The 17,093-nt window shown below is 37.4% G+C and overlaps 1 protein-coding gene across 4 annotated transcripts in view; it reads left to right on the forward strand.

Annotated features, from left to right (window-relative positions):
- Positions 1 to 4,055: 4,055 nt before the first annotated feature.
- The window catches only part of SLC12A1 (solute carrier family 12 member 1), a 91,941-nt gene continuing 78,903 nt past the window's right edge, over positions 4,056 to 17,093 (forward strand). For all 4 annotated transcript variants that reach the window (XM_088025121.1, XM_088025118.1, XM_088025119.1 and 1 more), the window contains exons 1-3: positions 4,056 to 4,475; positions 13,459 to 13,593; positions 13,749 to 13,824. In XM_088025121.1, the coding sequence (XP_087881247.1) occupies positions 4,056 to 4,475; positions 13,459 to 13,593; positions 13,749 to 13,824 (631 nt within the window). The remainder of the gene's footprint in view (positions 4,476 to 13,458; positions 13,594 to 13,748; positions 13,825 to 17,093) is intronic.

The following is a 17,093-nucleotide window of genomic DNA, read 5'->3' on the forward strand; positions in this document are numbered from 1 at the left end:
TTAATCTTCTAGACCAAACCCACACCTCAAGGAGCTCTTTGAACCCCAGTAGGTACAGGAGTGTCAGACTGGGACACCTTATAGCCAGTTAGTAGTTTTGTCCAAGAACATCTCATTGAGCCAAGTCAGCTGGACACACTGAAAGTTACGTGTGCCCAGGACACTAGGCATCTCCTTTGTGACCCAGGCTTCTAAAGTACTTGTTAAGGCATGCATCCAAGTATTTGTCCCCCAGGGAAGACACCCAACAAGATCCTCCATTTTGGTGACTGGAACATAACAAGGACAGATTTTTACTTCAAAAAGAAGATCCTAAAACCCAAAACACAAGAAAACTTTATGAAGTATGATCATTGTTTCTGAAAGTTCAACACTCACCAGCTTTTCAGATATCATCAATTCCACCATAGTATTATTTTCAGTCCCACTAAATGGAAATTCTTTTAACCAAAAGTGTCCTCATCCATGGCATTTATTCATGATCTATTGTTCACCTTAGACTTTTTGGGGGCAGCGGGGGAAAGAATGGTCAGTGTCTATATTTTCAGAGCCAGAAACAATATAAAAAATATGAAGAACGGTTACAGTATGGATACATCATGGAAACTTCATGAAATGCTAATTCTTCTAGGAATGTCCAATGTCATAGTCAGATCATCCTCTAGCTGCCCCTTCCTCAGAGCCCCATCAGGAAAGACAAGGGTTAAAATAGAGGAGCATACCTCCAGTTTCCTCCTGTTACCTTACCCACATGTCTGAAAAGTCTAAATTGGGTTTACCTTTTAAGGTTGGCTTTGTGGATGGTGTAATTTCATCCATATCCCCCAAACCATGTCCCATCTGCTCCAGAACATCTGAATCCCCCTAATGGAGAGCAAAGACTTTCACTTCACAGTTAGAGATAAAAGGCTTAGAATGAAAATGTCTGCTTGATTTAAGACCAAGACTAAAACTAACTCACATGACACTGTAGTCAGGCAGGCAAGCAGCAAGGAAAAAGGAAATTGGCCACTATAGGACGCACTCACAGTCTTTGGCAGAGGAAAAAGGTTAAGGAATAAATAGGTGGGCTCCTGAAAGAGGGAGGGGTTTGAGGGAATGGTTGAAGTAAAAGGGAACTGGGGTGGCAGAAGTAACTGACACCGAGTTCACAGCTTCCATCCAGGGCCAGTGAATAAGGCTTGTTTTGAGTCCCAGCCCTATCTTAGCTGTTCTAAATAATAGCAACAGCAAGATGAATCTGAAATGAATTTGAATCTGAAAGGCATAATTCCTATGCCTTGTATGTGGGGAATCAGAACCCTTTGTTGAACAGATAAATGCCTTGTACTTAAGAGCAGAGTGAGTTAGTGGTACATAGTTGTAATTCTGTCTCTATTTCTGAAACAGCCTCATGACATTAGCCTGATTGATTAGCATGACATTTGCCTAAGAGCGTCTAAAGGGTTTTACTTAGGTATCTGCAGACCCTTTCTATAATCCAGCATCTGTTCACCCACCTACCTTTCCTCCTACTTTAATAGGCATAGTACCTCTCCCAATCTCTAATGATTCACCCTGGAATCTTAGATGTGACTAAGTAAAACTCATCAGTCAATTCTAAATATTTCCAAAATAGTAAAAGTGCTTAAGTACAAACCAGGACTGATCTAAATCCAACACACAAATTAAGTCATTTAATCCCCTCGATAACTTTACAACAAGGTAGGTAATATTATTATCCACAATTGCATTTTACAGATGTGAAAGTCAAGGCACAGAGAGATTGACGAATTTGCCAGAGCTCACACAGGAAGTGGCACAGCTGGGATGTGAGTTGAGCATACACATTTCAGAGTCTTGCTCCTAGCCCCTGTGTCAAGCTACAACCGTGCTGCTCAGGCAGCTGGAAATCACTTGGATAGCTTCTTATAAAAGACCACGAGGATTCATTCAATCACCCCGATTGCAAACCAATGACAGAATGTGCACAGAGGAGTTGTTTGTGCTGTCTTAATAATCACCACCTCACAGATTTGAGCAAAACCTTTCCCTCAACAAAACTAAAAAACCCGGTTTGATATAGATGTTTTACCGGGTAGAGACCAAAAGGCCACTGGGAAACTTACCCACAGTTTCATTCTTGCTTGAAACAGTTTTCCCACTAGGTAGAAATATTTTCAATAAATCACTGATTCTACATTCAATCTGCTCACTTCCCATGCAGAGAAGAATTAAGCTAATTAAGCTAATTAAGCTACTATAAGCAAGATAAAATGATTTCAAATACCATCTTCTGGTTAAAAAGTATAGAAATTATCTCTGGAAGCCTAGATTTTGCTGTACATGCTAAACAATAGGAGGCCACCAGGAATCATGTGAAGACACCGGGATTCAATTTATTTAGCACCAAACAACTGAAGCACTGCTTATATTTTGCTGGATGATTACTGTTGAGCAATCCACCTCCCCTTATGAATTAAAGAAACTTTATGTGATTTCCTGTCTAAATGGATTAATGGTTTACTACTGGTTACTAGCTGAGGTGGTACTTAAGTTTCCTCAGGGCTAATGACTGGGCAGCACCCACGGTTTTATTTCACACCAGTCACTGCTCAATCATCTCTTTCGAGGAAGAATCTAACCAATAAGAAGAAGCCTACAATTCTGGGCTGAAAGCTAATTGCCCCATATATGCCTGGCTGATGTTGAAACAGGTAACACTTCCTGAGAAGAAGACTCCTTCTTCTGGTGGTAAGTTAAACATTTCTGGGTGGGGTAAAAATCACACTTAATATTATGTCATAAAGTGGATTGAGGAGTGGTGTAAAGGCAAAGGATGTCGAGGACTATGATGAGAAGTGGTATATTCTATAAAAACTAAAGAGATGACAGTTTCACTTATAATTTCCCCCATAAAAGGTTATTTGCAAGTTGAAGTTAAGATTCTTTTTTTTTTTTAGTTCAAAGAAATAGCCTAAGGACTTCAGGGGAGAGGCACATTTTTGTATTTGTCTGTTTTTCTAAAAAGCCAAAATTTAAGGTATCAATAAAGAAATATTATTCTAATTAAAGAAGGTTCTAAGATGGGCTCATGGATTGTAAAGTGATTATGTAGTCTATTTATCTCATGGTCAAATACAAGCTTCTCAATGAATTTGAGACTATTTCATTAAAGGGAATCAATAGGGCATGATTATTTTACCTAAATATAGCATACAACTTTATTAAGGACTGAGATTTATTTCCTTACCCTGAATATTCATATATTTTTGAAGAGTCCATGATAGCATTTGTAAAACATACAAGTGTATGAGCAAATAAAAGGCTAGTAAAAGATCCAAGAATTTACAGAGCTATCTTCCTCACAGGATATATTATTATAAACTAATAGCATGTATTTCTTAGAAGTTTTAAAAATATTTTTAAAATTTTATAATCATATAATAAAATCATCACATAATATGTGTTCATATCAATAATAAAATACTTTGCAGTTTCAACATTTAGTAACGTCAATGAACTGTGTTTCAGACTGAGAACTGAGAATATTCTCATCAGTTCTTACTGTACTCAGTTGGTAGAGTTATATCTTTTCTAAAATCATATTAAATCCAACTGCACTGAGTCTAAGCAAATACTACAAACACAGATAACAGTTTAATGACTGCACTGAAAATTCTGTTTGCTGAAGCAGTTCCCCAGTTATTTATTATGGGATTTAATTGTGACTAAAGTTCCTGGACAGGTAGTTTTTAATGAAACCAGTTTAAAATTGTATGTCTTGTGATATAAAACTGTTCCCTCATAGCCCCATCCCTACTTAAGTGTATTTATATTTCTTGAAACAAGTTTACTTTTCTTTTTCAATGGCAGCTTTGAAGAACATTCTGAAGATTGTATAGCAGACAATGCATCAAGAATCTATTTATTGAGTCCTTCTAAAACAGAAGCGAGGAGCTCCCTAACGTAAACACATAGGGTTTATTTTGAGGAGGAAAGACATATATTTTTTTAAAAAAGCAACCATAAAGTAGACAGCTTAGTCCAAAAAAAAAAAAAATCCACTTTGGAAGATGTCTATGAACAACTCTTCCAATGTATTTCTGGATTCAGTGCCCAGTAATAGCAATCGCTTTCAAGTTAATGTCATAAACGAGAGCCATGAAAGCAGCGCAGCTGTGGGTAACAATGCCGACCCTCCACATTATGAGGAAACCTCTTTTGGGGATGAAACCCAGAACAGATTCAGAATCAGCTTTAGGCCTGGGAATCAGGAGTGTTATGACAATTTCCTCCAAAATGGAGAAAACGCTAAAACAGATGCCAGTTTTCATGCTTATGATTCTCACACAAACACATACTACCTACAAACTTTTGGCCACAACACCGTGGATGCCGTTCCCAAGATTGAGTACTATCGCAACACGGGTAGCATCAGCGGGCCTAAGGTCAACCGACCCAGCCTGCTTGAGATTCATGAGCAACTTGCAAAGGTAAGTTTCAGAGCACGGGCAAGTATCTTTCCTTACTCCTTCAGGCGATCTCCTACTCTGTAATAATGCTCTGAATGTCACAGTGTCTGGTGGAGAGGTCTATTCCGAGCCACCCTTCTTCCTGACACAACTGTCCCTCGTTCCCGATAACCAGAAAATACACAGAAGTGTCCCACGCATGTTCACTGACTGAGCACAGAGAACGAAAGAATTAGTTCTGAAAGTTAGGCAATGTGTTGTGTCTTGTTTACAGTTATCATCTACTCAATGCACACTTGGTTAAACATATCAAGCTAAATCCGAAGCTGGATTCACCTTAGTTTTAATGCCTTCACAACAGTTGTAAAAAAAGAAAAAAATCACGGGCGCTTGCTGTAGTTAATACTGTGCTTCCAGCCTTTAGAGCACATGGGTATTTTATATTCTTTAAAGAGAGAGCAAAGATTTATAAGATTCAGCATTTTATCCCTTCTTCTTCAAAACTTTGCCTGAGGCTCCTGAATGCACTTAAGCATGTAAAAGTAACTAAATTAAATTTAAGTACAGAAGCAACAGACGTGGCTAAACTTTTCATTATTTCAGGAATATAGCCTGGGTTCCCAAATCTGCTAGAAGCATGAGGAAGCACTTTTTCTAATCTTGTAGCAAATCGGTTATAAACTCAATAGATTTCTTCTTCTATACCTTGCTCTAAAATAGGTTGAAGCACTTTATCTTCCTGCTCTTCTGGAACACAGTTTGGAATGAATATCATTCTTTATGGGTATAACTACTTGCTAAAAAGAATAATTAGCTGTCACATACCCAAATGTAGTTTACTTTTGCTCAGGTTTTGATGTAAAAGAAAAAAATTGACTGAAACAATTCCTTTCATATTCATTCATTCAACAATTTTTTTTTTAATCAAATGATTACCCACTCCAGGGAGTCTAGGAATATTGCTCTCAAGAAAGATGCTAGTAAAGGTGAAAATTCCCCTTTAGTTTCTGTTCATTCTTCTTTCCACAAGGATACCCATCTCTAAAACTTACTCCCCTGATTCCCCAGGGTCTCTGACTCTGCACCCTACCACCAGAGACAGAGACTTCCTGAGGGGAGCCATGCTATGAACTCTAACCTTATCTCTTCTCCCCACCAAGCCTTACTTGTCCCATGTACCATATTGGCAACACTGGGCTGAATGGCTGGTTTCTTTACAGGTATAAGATTTAGACTTTATCTGGGATATTTGGTGTTTTCATCAAAAGAAGTTAGCAATCTGAGAAAAAAATGGCAGCCCCCATTAAGAATTTTGAGAAGAGGGTTGATTTGAAGCTCCTGAAATCAGACTGCGGTGTCACTTTGCATTTTGTAGAAAAGAGGAAAGAAGAGAAAAAGGGGAGAAGGAAAAGAGGGAGAAGTGGGTTGCGGGAAGAGAGCGCAAGGAGTTTTCAAGATATGGGAAAGGCAGAAAAAGAAATGTAGGGCATTATAAAGAGGTTTCAATTTATTCTGAAGAAGGAAAATGAGCTGAAGTTCTTTTTAAAAAGACCTGAAATTCTCTCCCACCATAATCAACCTCATTACACATGATAATTTTTAAAGCTGCATCCCTGATAAAATTGCCATCAAAATTTAAATATTCTTACTCACGTTCTTCCCCCAATTTACAACAAAACAAAATAAAACTCTAATTCCATTAAAAAGGAAATGGAGCAAACTCACATTGTTCTTTGGACTAATGTTGAGAGAAACGTAGCTTATTTACAATTCCCAAAGCCACAGTTTATGTCAGTCTTTACATTAGGGGAGGAAAAACTCTCAGGGACCAATGGTCGGGTTGGTTGTTCAAAAGCCAGCTGAATGACCGTGGTAGAAATGCCATAGCTGCAAAATGCCATAGCTGCAATTGACAGATTGCACAGCTGTTTGCAATATCATATTCCTTTTGAAAAGATAAAATGAGACAAAGGACTGCACTTTGACTTCAAGCACTTTTTTCTCAGCTACAAAGGAAGAGCAAATTAAATAGTTTAAAAATTAGGTTTAGGCCCGGGGTGCTTGGGTGGCAAAGTTCATTGAGCTTCCGACCCAGTTTAGGCTCAGGTCCTGATCTCAGGATCGTTAAGACTGAGCCCTGCGTTGGGCTCTGCACTCAGCGCAGAATCTGCTTGAGATTCTCTCTCCCTCTCCCTCTGCCCCTCCTGCTCATGCTCTCTCTCTAAAATAAATAAATAAATCTTAAAGAAAAAAATTAGATTTAGGCCCAGTGCCCTGAATAACCATTCTGAATGAAGGAGTATAGTAATAAGTCACTCTTTTTATGAATTCGACCCTTAATTACCAAGATACCTCATCTTGATTAAATGGTACTGAGATATCCACATAGCTAAATTGGGAGCAGAATTCAAATACAACCATGGAATCCACATTCTAGTGTTTCTAAACCTGTAGGGCCCAGTTCACCTCTCCACATGTTCTACTTCTGTGCTATCGTTCGATATCAGACATGAACAATCCAGGCCTTCTTCAATTCATCTCTTTCTTCCTTGTTAGTGAATTTGATTCTATTTTCCTCTGCTTAAAAGCATAAAAGATGAAGACCTATAGTGGAATGTAGCTATGCTGCTCCCTCCTTCTGGCCCTTGACATTTTTATGGTGGTCCCTCAAACTACAACTAGGAACAATCACTAGAGCAAACATTGTATAATAATGCTCAGACACATCATAGATTTTGTATGTAAAAAATTATAAATGATAATGTTTACTTAAACAATTTAAAAGTGGGAAGCAATTGACATAGTATGAGTGATATTTTTTTGTACCCATGATTCTAATGCTTTAAAAAGCCGTATAGGAATGGTACATTCATACTACATGACAGAACATATTTAGACAGACCTTATTTGTATTTTGTGCAAATCCCTGTTATAACTTCCAAGTCAGAAAAAAAATTACATGAAAAGGTTTTTCCTAATAGTTGAAATGAAAAATAGGTTTGAAAGACATTATTTCAAGTCTCTACCTTAACTGAAACTCTAGGAGAGATACTTATTGACAAAATTTGTAATCCCAATGATTTGAGATCATCGTTGAAGAAATCTTTTCATTTTCTATGTAGTAAAGAGCTAAATGCCTATACGGGTGGCTATGAATTATGGATTTCCAAAACTCTAGTCAAAAGCAGGAGAATAATGACTCCATCCTTTACTTTCTCTGCAATATTATACAAGCTACTTAACTTCAACTGCAATTGTAGGATATTTGTAAATACTAGAGTTTATATGCATGTAAAGTCTAGTATGTTGCCTACAATGGTTAGAAACCCAGTAAATGGTTGTTGATAATGATGATGGTAATTTTTATATTAGCTGATTTTTATTTAAAAAGCAAAATATACACTGATAAAATATTTAACAACTACTAAAAAAATGTATAATGAAATGTCTCTTATCTAATATAGATCTTCAGTTATTCTCTGCAGGACAGTCATTACTGTCAATTTCTTATAAATCCTCCCAGAAATTTTCTATTCCTATACAAACATACAAATATATCTGTAAGTATCTATATTCCTATCTATCTAATTTTCTGCCTGTCGTTTTTTACAAATACATATTGAAACATACTTTACACATTATCCTGCACTCCACCATTTTCATTAAATAATATACATGGGAGTTCTTTCCATATCAAAACATGTGTAATGATTGTTGGACGTCTGACACAGATTAATCTGGTATTTTTACTTTGTAAAAATAATTCTACTTGTAGTGTCCAGTATAATCCTGTGGCCACCTTTTTATACACAGTTCCTAACTACAGGGCTAACCAAAATGAAACTCCTTTTCAGCCTTACTAACCACATTGTTGTTAGCATTTCAGAAAAATATAATTATATAGAAATCAGGAAAATATACAGCCTTTCTATCAAAGTCAGCATTCTCGTGTCATTGAAATAAAGTGTCTATGAAGAGTATAAAATTCTATAAAAATTAAGATAGAAATATTATTTTTAAGGAAACCAACCATTTACAAACTCTTCCAAAACAAAGACAATGGAATGACTTCACTTTGGGGCCAATAGGCTGTTATTGACAAAAAGTAATTTGTGAGTAAAAAGCATTAGGAAAAGTAATTTGTGAATAAAAACCAATACACACACTCTGGTGTAAAAACAAACTTTTTATTGAGAGTTTTTTATGGATCAGATGGTGTGCTCACACTTGGCAAATTCTTGTTCAAAACTTAGAACAACCCTTCCGGGTAGGTACTCTTATTATTGCTGTTTTATAGATAGCAAAGTTGTCATAAAATCCTACGGATCCTTTAGAAGAGAAAACAAAAACTTAAAAGTCAATACACTTCCAAGGTCAAGAAGCCAAGGTCATGTGTCTAATAAGTTGAATCCATGTCTGCATGACTCCAGAGTCCATGTTCTTTATCAGTACTTTCCATCCCCATAACATACTTATTTCTTTCTTCTTTGATGACAGCTAGAAAGGTATTTGTCATTTTTCTGGGGTCTGAAAAATCACACATTTTATATTAAGTAAAATATGTGATTGAAGCTTCACTAATTTATCAATATTGGAGGGGAGAAATTCCACTGTTTTCACTAAATAATATACATTTCTCCCAATGGCCTTTCTTTCTTTCTTTCTTTCTTTCTTTCTTTCTTTCTTTCTTTCTTTCTTTCTTTCTTTCTTTCTTTCTTTCTAATGCACTTTATTTTACCTTCTCTGAATAGTTAATGCACAGGTGAAACTTTTGGTAAATAGATAATCATTCTCTAAAGCTATGCAATTTAAAATGCATTTACGAAAGGTGGTGGGTCATCATTTATGGTAATGGAGTGTGAACAAACAAATTAATTCAAAGTATGAGGGAACAAACAAATTAATTCAAAGTATGAGGGAAAAAACTGGTTTCAGGCAGCAATCATAAAACTTTTCGTCTTTGAGACTTTGGTCTCAAGAACATGTCCTAGCCAGAAGCCTGCCAGCCACTGGTTATAGCTCACAGCCATCAGGTTCCCACAAACCCTCGACCCAGTCTTTTCAGTACTTTGATGATAAGCTGACTTTATAATTGCTGTATGGGCTTACAAAGGAGGCATTTATTAAAGAGTGAAACCAAGTTTCACTTTGCCGTGTTAGAAGAGAAGATGACAAACACAGAAAAATGATTTTGCCTTAGAGTCAATTACTTCAAAGTAAGATTTTCAGAAAACCCACTGGATTTATCCTCCTTGGCAGTATCCAGGAAAGGTTAAGTAACTTGCTGGAGGACACACCCTGAATTAATTGCATAGCTGAAACCAGATTCTAAGTCTCCTAGTTTATATGGTGCAGTGATTTTTCAGCTCCTGTAAGAGAGTAAGCAATGGAAATGGATCCTATACTTATACATTAACTACAGTCCTTTATAGTCAAGTGAAGAAATACACTTAAAGGTTTTTTCCCTTCTATGGCATAAATACATTAAAAACTTTGAAACTCTAGCAGGTTGAACATATTCACCTAAGAAAGAGTTGAACATCCTACATTGACTCTATTTTTGAATAGTTTTAAAAAATTATTGCCTTACTAACTTCCATTTATGATGAGTTCCCTGACATGCCCTCATAGAATAGTCCTTTTGTTTCATATTGTGATGTCCTAGTGATAAATTGAAGAACTGTTAAACTGTGCCCAGAAGGACATCTACCAGATAGAAATGTCCATTTAAGGGGAAATTTTAAATATCTTATTCATCCTTTAGCCTATTTTGTAAGACGTTTTTTTACAATCATTGGTATTCTCATTAATCCAGATGTAAGGTTCACAGTTACCTCCGGTGTTCAGCCAGGAGCAAAGCAATTTCCTGGACCAAACCCTCAAGTTCAGGTTTAATCAGAAAACATAGGTTTTATTCCCAAGATTGCCTTTAAAAAGCAAGCGACTAGGGCTCTGTCTCATGGGACCCCCAATTAACTGAGGAAAAGGAAATTGCCTTCTCCCTAAATGAGTAGCTGCTGATTAGTCTGGCCATGAGATCTTGATTAACTAGAATATTGACAATTTTAAAAGTTTTTCTCAAATCAACTCAAATAAATGAATTTCTTAACCAAATAATCTCTTCAACATTCATGGGCATTTTAACACATTCCTCAATTCTGTGCTTGATTTTCTAGTTCATTTTCTAGAAAATGAAAAGTTACATCTGAATCACTCAGCTGCCTTATGAGGATAGAATCCATTCAGAGAAAAAATAGAATTTTTAATTGCCTGGAGAAAAACCTCAAATGTTTCATCCATCTGTAATAGAATGCAGTGTATATAGACAGGTGTGCTCCAATATAATAGCCTCAGCCACACATGCTGCTCTTTTTTTTTTTTTTTGAGCCCCTGAAATGTGACTAGTACAAATTGAGATGTGCTATCAGTATAAACTACACACCAGATTTCAAAGACATAGTGTGAGAAAACGAATGTAAAGTGTCTCATTAATATTTTTTATTGACTTCATGTTGAAATAATATTTTACAGAAGTTTATTAAGTAAAATATATTATTAAATATATTATTAAAAAAGTCCATGATCGGATTCCTCCTGCAAGGTGGGATGCCACTATAGCTAATGAATTATTGCAAACATTAAGAATATGATATTGTGGGGCACCCGGGTGGCTCAGTCGTTAAGAGTCTGCCCTCAGCTCAGGTCATGATCTCAGGGTCCTGGGGTCAAGCCCTGCATCGGATTCCCTGCTCGGTGGGGAGCCTGCTTCTCCCTCTCCCACTCCCCCTGCTTGTGTTCCCTCTCTTGCTGTGTCTCTCTCTGTCAAATAAATAAATAAAAGCTTTTAAAAATAAATAAATAAAAATTAAAAAAAGAATATGATATTGTACAAAAGTTAAGTACATTTTTAAAACTTAAGGGTCCAAATTTGAACCCAAATTATTTTATTAATTTCCTTTTACTTTTTTAAAAGGAGTTACTAGAAATTTTTGAATTACATACATGACTTGCATCTTGAGCTGGTGTAGATAACCAGTTTCTGCCCTGCTCGTTCAGTCTCAATTTCTGTGGACTTTGATTACCTGTATGTTACACTGATGTGAACATATGATGTCCACTTTCAATTATCTGTGCAAATAGGGACTGAGGATACTTAGAATTAAGATATTCCTCATGTAATTCAGGACTAAATTTTAACTATTAATTTCACTCAATTTTACCCCCAGTGCTTTAGGAAAACTGTAAGATGATCGGACTTGAGATTCATTCTCTTCCCCCTTCCTTTTTAAGCATGGGTTGCACAGAGGAAACAATGAGAAATGAAATATGCAATAGGGATGGAAGAGAAAAGAAATAAGAGGCGAGAATGGATAAGAAATGAGGTCGTCTGTTCTTAAGTGGTAGAGATCGGGTGGCCTTCAAATCCACTTTATGGATTCAGTACTGTTTTTTGATGACCGGCTGTTTGGTAGGCTCTTGTTTGGCATTGAGGAGAAGCAGTCCACAACCTCCAGTTAATATGCAATGACTTACCACACTGAATTGCACTGGTTACCCAAGTGTCGTACTAGTCTGAAAAAAAATCTTGTGGGAAAACAAAGTTGGAAGAAAGCCTTATTTACATAGAGAAGTAGAACATGGAGACAAGAAGTCAGTCACTTGGAGCAAACAGCCCAAATTAGTTAGCTTACAGTAGGTATGCTAATGATACATCAAAGCCCAAAGAAGCAATAAACCTTGAGCATAGCAAGGACAAGAACTTTGATCACCTTCAAATAAAGTCCTTACAATAAATACGGAATATTTATTTCACACCAGTCCCATTTTAAAAGGGGGGGGAATTGTCCTTGTCTGAGACTTCCTAGCTAGTAATGTGGGAACACATCATCCCAGCCTTAAACTAATTTAGACCACTTAAATAGAATAAAATTGTTCTTTAATAATGGTAATTAAGTGCTGAATCTAAAAGGTGTCCCCGGTGGTTTCCACTCCTTACTGGGAAAGATTGTTTTGGGGGAACTCAGTGGGTAACTCCGTCTAAACATTGGAGTCCGGGAGGTGCCAGATAGGCTAAATTAAGTGGGTGCATCTGAAATTACTCAAAGTCATATTTATAAGAGAAACTAGATTTGCTCTTAACTTGAGAGAAACAGAGCTATTTCCTTCCCCTGTTAAATTCAGATTAGCCTACAGACAAGGAACGTCTTCAAAATCAGGTCACAAAAAAAACCACTAAATAAGTTTTTGACATTTTTTGTACAACTTACTTTTTATGTCTACTCAGCCTACCTTTTTAGTAGTCAGCCAGTCATGAGACTTCTTATCCTTTGTACAATACTACCAGCACATCCAGCAATTTTTCAGGCAAAGACATATCGAATCTGAAAGAAACTTCCTCTACAGGAATAGCATTCTTGTCGCCAGATACTATATTTAAATCTTTTTAGAACTGTAACCCTTTTCTTCTTGTTTTTAAAGAAAACGCTTCTATGTGTCTTTCATTCAGTCTTCTTAAAGATGATGATTAGAGAAATTTTATTATTATTTTAGATGAATAAAGTGAAGCCCAGGGAGGTTAATGGAAAGAAGTCCAGATAGTCTGCATCAATGAGATTAACCTCTTACCATGCCTCAAAGACCCTCATTCACTTTGATAGGCTTTCCACCACCCTGCCTTTAGTTTCTTTTTCTCTCCTTTGTTCTCTTTGTATTCTAAAGGTACCCAAATCTAACTGGTTTGGTTTTTTTTTAGGTAATATTTTCACCAGTAGAAGAACTGCCCAAGCTCCTTTACCACCCTTGCAGTCCTGCTGTGCCTGAAATCACTCACAAAACGAACCCATCAGCAACCAGGGCAAAAAGATAATTATCTTATTCAAATGCTAGAATATTCCTTTTTTGCATGTGTTTTAAAATTTTATGTCTATTGTTTTGATTTGGCTTTGAATGTTTTATGGGTCCCTGCATTGACCAAATACTGTTTTTGCTACCTGTAAAAATGCAGAACATAGCGGTGGCACCGGGTTCGGCCGACAGGGTTGCTAACGGTGATGGGATGCCTGAAGATGAAGAAGCCGAAAACAAGCAAGGGGAGGATAAAACCGGAGCTGTGAAGTTTGGATGGGTGAAAGGTGTGCTGGTGAGAAAGCTCCTACGTTTCCAAATGAAATCTATCTGTTCAGTGTCCTCGGGGATTAAGTGTTGGAAAAGCCTGGACACCAGAATTACAGACAGGACTGGGTTTTGCCCCACTCGCATGTCTCACATCTTTTTCCATGCTCCTTCAACCCACAGGTAAGATGCATGCTGAACATCTGGGGTGTCATGCTCTTCATTCGCCTCTCCTGGATTGTTGGAGAAGCTGGAATTGGTAAGCAGGTTTCCCCATGCCCCTTACAGAGTTTTCAATGTCAGTGATAAACTCCATAAGCAACTTGTTTTGACCATTAATGCTGAATGTGAGACGGAGGTCACAGAAATAATCTGCACTCCAGCTCTTTCACTTTGCCTCTTTGACAATGTTTGTCAGAGAGGAAAGGTGAAGCCTTAACTTCAGGGAGGCTGGAATTTTCCAGCTCGCTAACCAGATAAATGCTCAAGCAAATATTTCTACCTTTTCGTTGAGTTTTAGGTGTATAGATATATAGAGACACATATATTTGAAATAGTACTATTCCTATTGGGAGACATACTGACATTTGTGCATTCCCCCCTTAGGATTATGGGCAAAATTTCACTCAACAAAGACAGTATGTGGGATAAGTGGTAACAATGTGACCGAACTAATGCTGAATTAGTTGAACATTTTCCAAAGAAAATAATTGTGTTACTTTCAGGTACCAGTGGTAAGAAAACAAAGGTTAATAAAATATTGCCAGATAGAGGCTTAAAAATAATAGATAAAATGACTAAGATAACATATATAACCATTACTAATTTTTCTAATGGAAAATGCATGATGTTGAAATTATTTCGAGTGATTAATTGATGTTTTTAAAGATGATATTTTATTTAAAATATCATTTCCTGTGGCAAACCTTTTTTTTTTTTAATCGAGAGTATACTGGTAAAGTTTATATGAAAAATTTATTTGAATTTTATCAAAGTTCCTGATTTAATGCAATAAAAATTAATGATGTTCTACTCTATATATGGGAAATACATTATAGATCCACTTTTGGAGAAGACCTATAAATCATTAGTATCAAGAACATAGAGGCTTGAGCGCCTGGGTGGCTCAGTTGGTTGAGCGACTGCCTTCGGCTCAGGTCATGATCCTGGAGTTCCAGGATCGAGTCCCGCATCGGGCTCCCTGCTCAGCAGGGAGTCTGCTTCTCCCTCTAACCCTCTCTCCTCTCATGTGCGCTCTCTCTCTCTCATTCTCTCTCTCAAATAAAAAAAAAAAAAAAAAAACTTAAAAAAAAAAAAGAACATAGAGGCTCAGATGTGCTTTTAGATAACTGCTCCAGAATGTATCTCAATTCACATTCAAAGGTACTTGGTCATTATTTATTGCCTTTGCCACTCAAAACATACTGAGCATCACCAGAAGACTAACTCGCAACAAGAAAGGGCCGCACTGTAAATTGAAACACTGGAACCAGTTCCCATCGTTTTTCCATGTTTCATGTTTGGCAACTGCTGGGTTCCTGACAAAGGGCAGCTTGCCAACTTTATGATGCATATCAAATGAATGCTTATAGCCGCAGGGTCCAAAATAAGTATATGCTGTTCCATGGAAAATCTGCATCTTAATATTGCCAAGTGTTTGCTCCAGGGTTTCATGCAAAATTAGTTTTTTAAGGGCAGTTTAGTAACTTATTGAGATCATCAAGCAACATTACTCTGTTTGGAGGTATGAGTGTGGCCAAGGGCAAGAGTAATTCTTTTCTAATGCAACTTATTTAACATCCATGTGTTTGGGCAATAACCTGAACTTTAATCAGATCTTACATTATTCTTCTCAGTTTCACGCTTATTGCAAAATTGTAAAATATGAAGAACCCTATCTTCAGTATTGTACTTTCAGACATCAGTATTGTTTTAATAAGGGCTTTTTATTTAAGTAGTCTTATCCTCCTTTAAATGGGTGTTTAGCAGGTTTTCCTTTGAATGAAGGTTTGTTTGTCGTGGTTGTTTTAGTTCTCAGAAAGTAGACTTTAGTGAGTCGTAGAAACTTATTACCACCCTTACTCAGTTTTACTGGCCTTTGCTGTGAACTTAAAGTTAAATGAGCTGATTAAGTCACCTTCTGGGTCCCATTTGGAGTCCCTTTATTGGGTAAGAAAAGAAGTAAATCCGAGTAGTTTCTCCTTGTTTGTGGGGATAGTTTGGGGAAGAAACCTGGATATGCTTTCAAGAGGAGACCCTGGGAACAAAGCCAGAAGGAAGCTGGAGCCACAAGTCACAATAGCTACAGCGCTTGGGTAACTGTTCTAATGCTGTGAGTTTCGGCTCTCTTTTCCCCAAAAGCAAGTGGTAGAATAAGCCACGAATGCCATTGACTTGTTCTTCTCTGTCTCAGAGACTTTGGCTGGGGCAAGATAGTTTCTAATAAACATCAGGCACAGAAGAAGGGTATGGAAAATGTATGACCTGAAGCAAGTCATTTATACTCCGCGAGTTTCATGTTCTCATCTGAAAATGAAGGAGCTGGATTAATTGTTTCCCAGTCAATTCTTTGAAGATAAAGCTAAAGAACCTTGCTGTCTAGGCAGACACAAATTGAGATAGGCTAGGGTAGTGCAGTAGTCTTCAGACTGTGGGGTGCCTAAGAATGACTTGGGAAGTTAGGTTACAAAACCACAGAATCCTGGGATTCACTTTGAAAGATTCAAACTCAGTGGTTCTGGGCGTTTTTAATAAACGCCTCAGGTCTTTCCCGAAGTAGGTGGTTCAAGGACCTCCCTTGGAGAAAACTACAAACTGCAAGTTCTCGAAGCTGCCTCTTACCCCGGGACTTTATGTTTGATTGTGAGAGGAAAGCAAATCTCTTGCTGTTTAAATGTGTAAAACTTTGTTCCAGGATTTCAAATGGTTTACAGAAATGTATAGAACGCAAAAGAATAAATAAGAATTGCTGAGAAAATAGAAGCAAAGGGAAAATAAGGGTAGGGCAATAACCAGAGTAGGTTTAGTGTCCTGAAATGCAGACCGTATAGTTCTGTGTAGTTGCTGGGGTGAGCTCAACACTTGACATCACATGGCCTCAAAACAAAATCAGAAGAAAATAATGTGCAGAAGATAAAAGGAAATTACCTGTCGGGGTGCAAAGAACTGAGGCCACATGGTGATGTAGAGGTGATGTTCACCACAGGATCCCTGCAATGGATTCGAAGAATTTAGTGCAACTATTTCCTACAACGCCAAACTTTGTCTTGAGGGACTGAAGCAATACGGTCGAAGTTTGCATCTCATGCCTACAATTAGCCTCTTCCTACTGCACTTCAGACTGTGAAATAGCCTCGAGACTTCTTTTAGAGCCAGGATAAAGGCAGGACCATCAAGAGAGGCAGCCTCCAATGCCTTGTTTCCATTTCTGTCTGTCTCTCCTTCCACTACCCCTTCTCCCAGGGCATGTGGCCAGAGACATCACAGCTTCTCTTAGACGACTACTGTTCTAATAACCCCAGGAAGCAA

The sequence above is a fragment of the Eumetopias jubatus genome, unplaced genomic scaffold (genome assembly GCF_037043125.1).
Source record: "Eumetopias jubatus isolate StellerSeaLion01/CBP00866 unplaced genomic scaffold, mEumJub1_p1.0 scaffold_7, whole genome shotgun sequence".
NCBI lineage: Eukaryota > Metazoa > Chordata > Mammalia > Carnivora > Otariidae > Eumetopias > Eumetopias jubatus.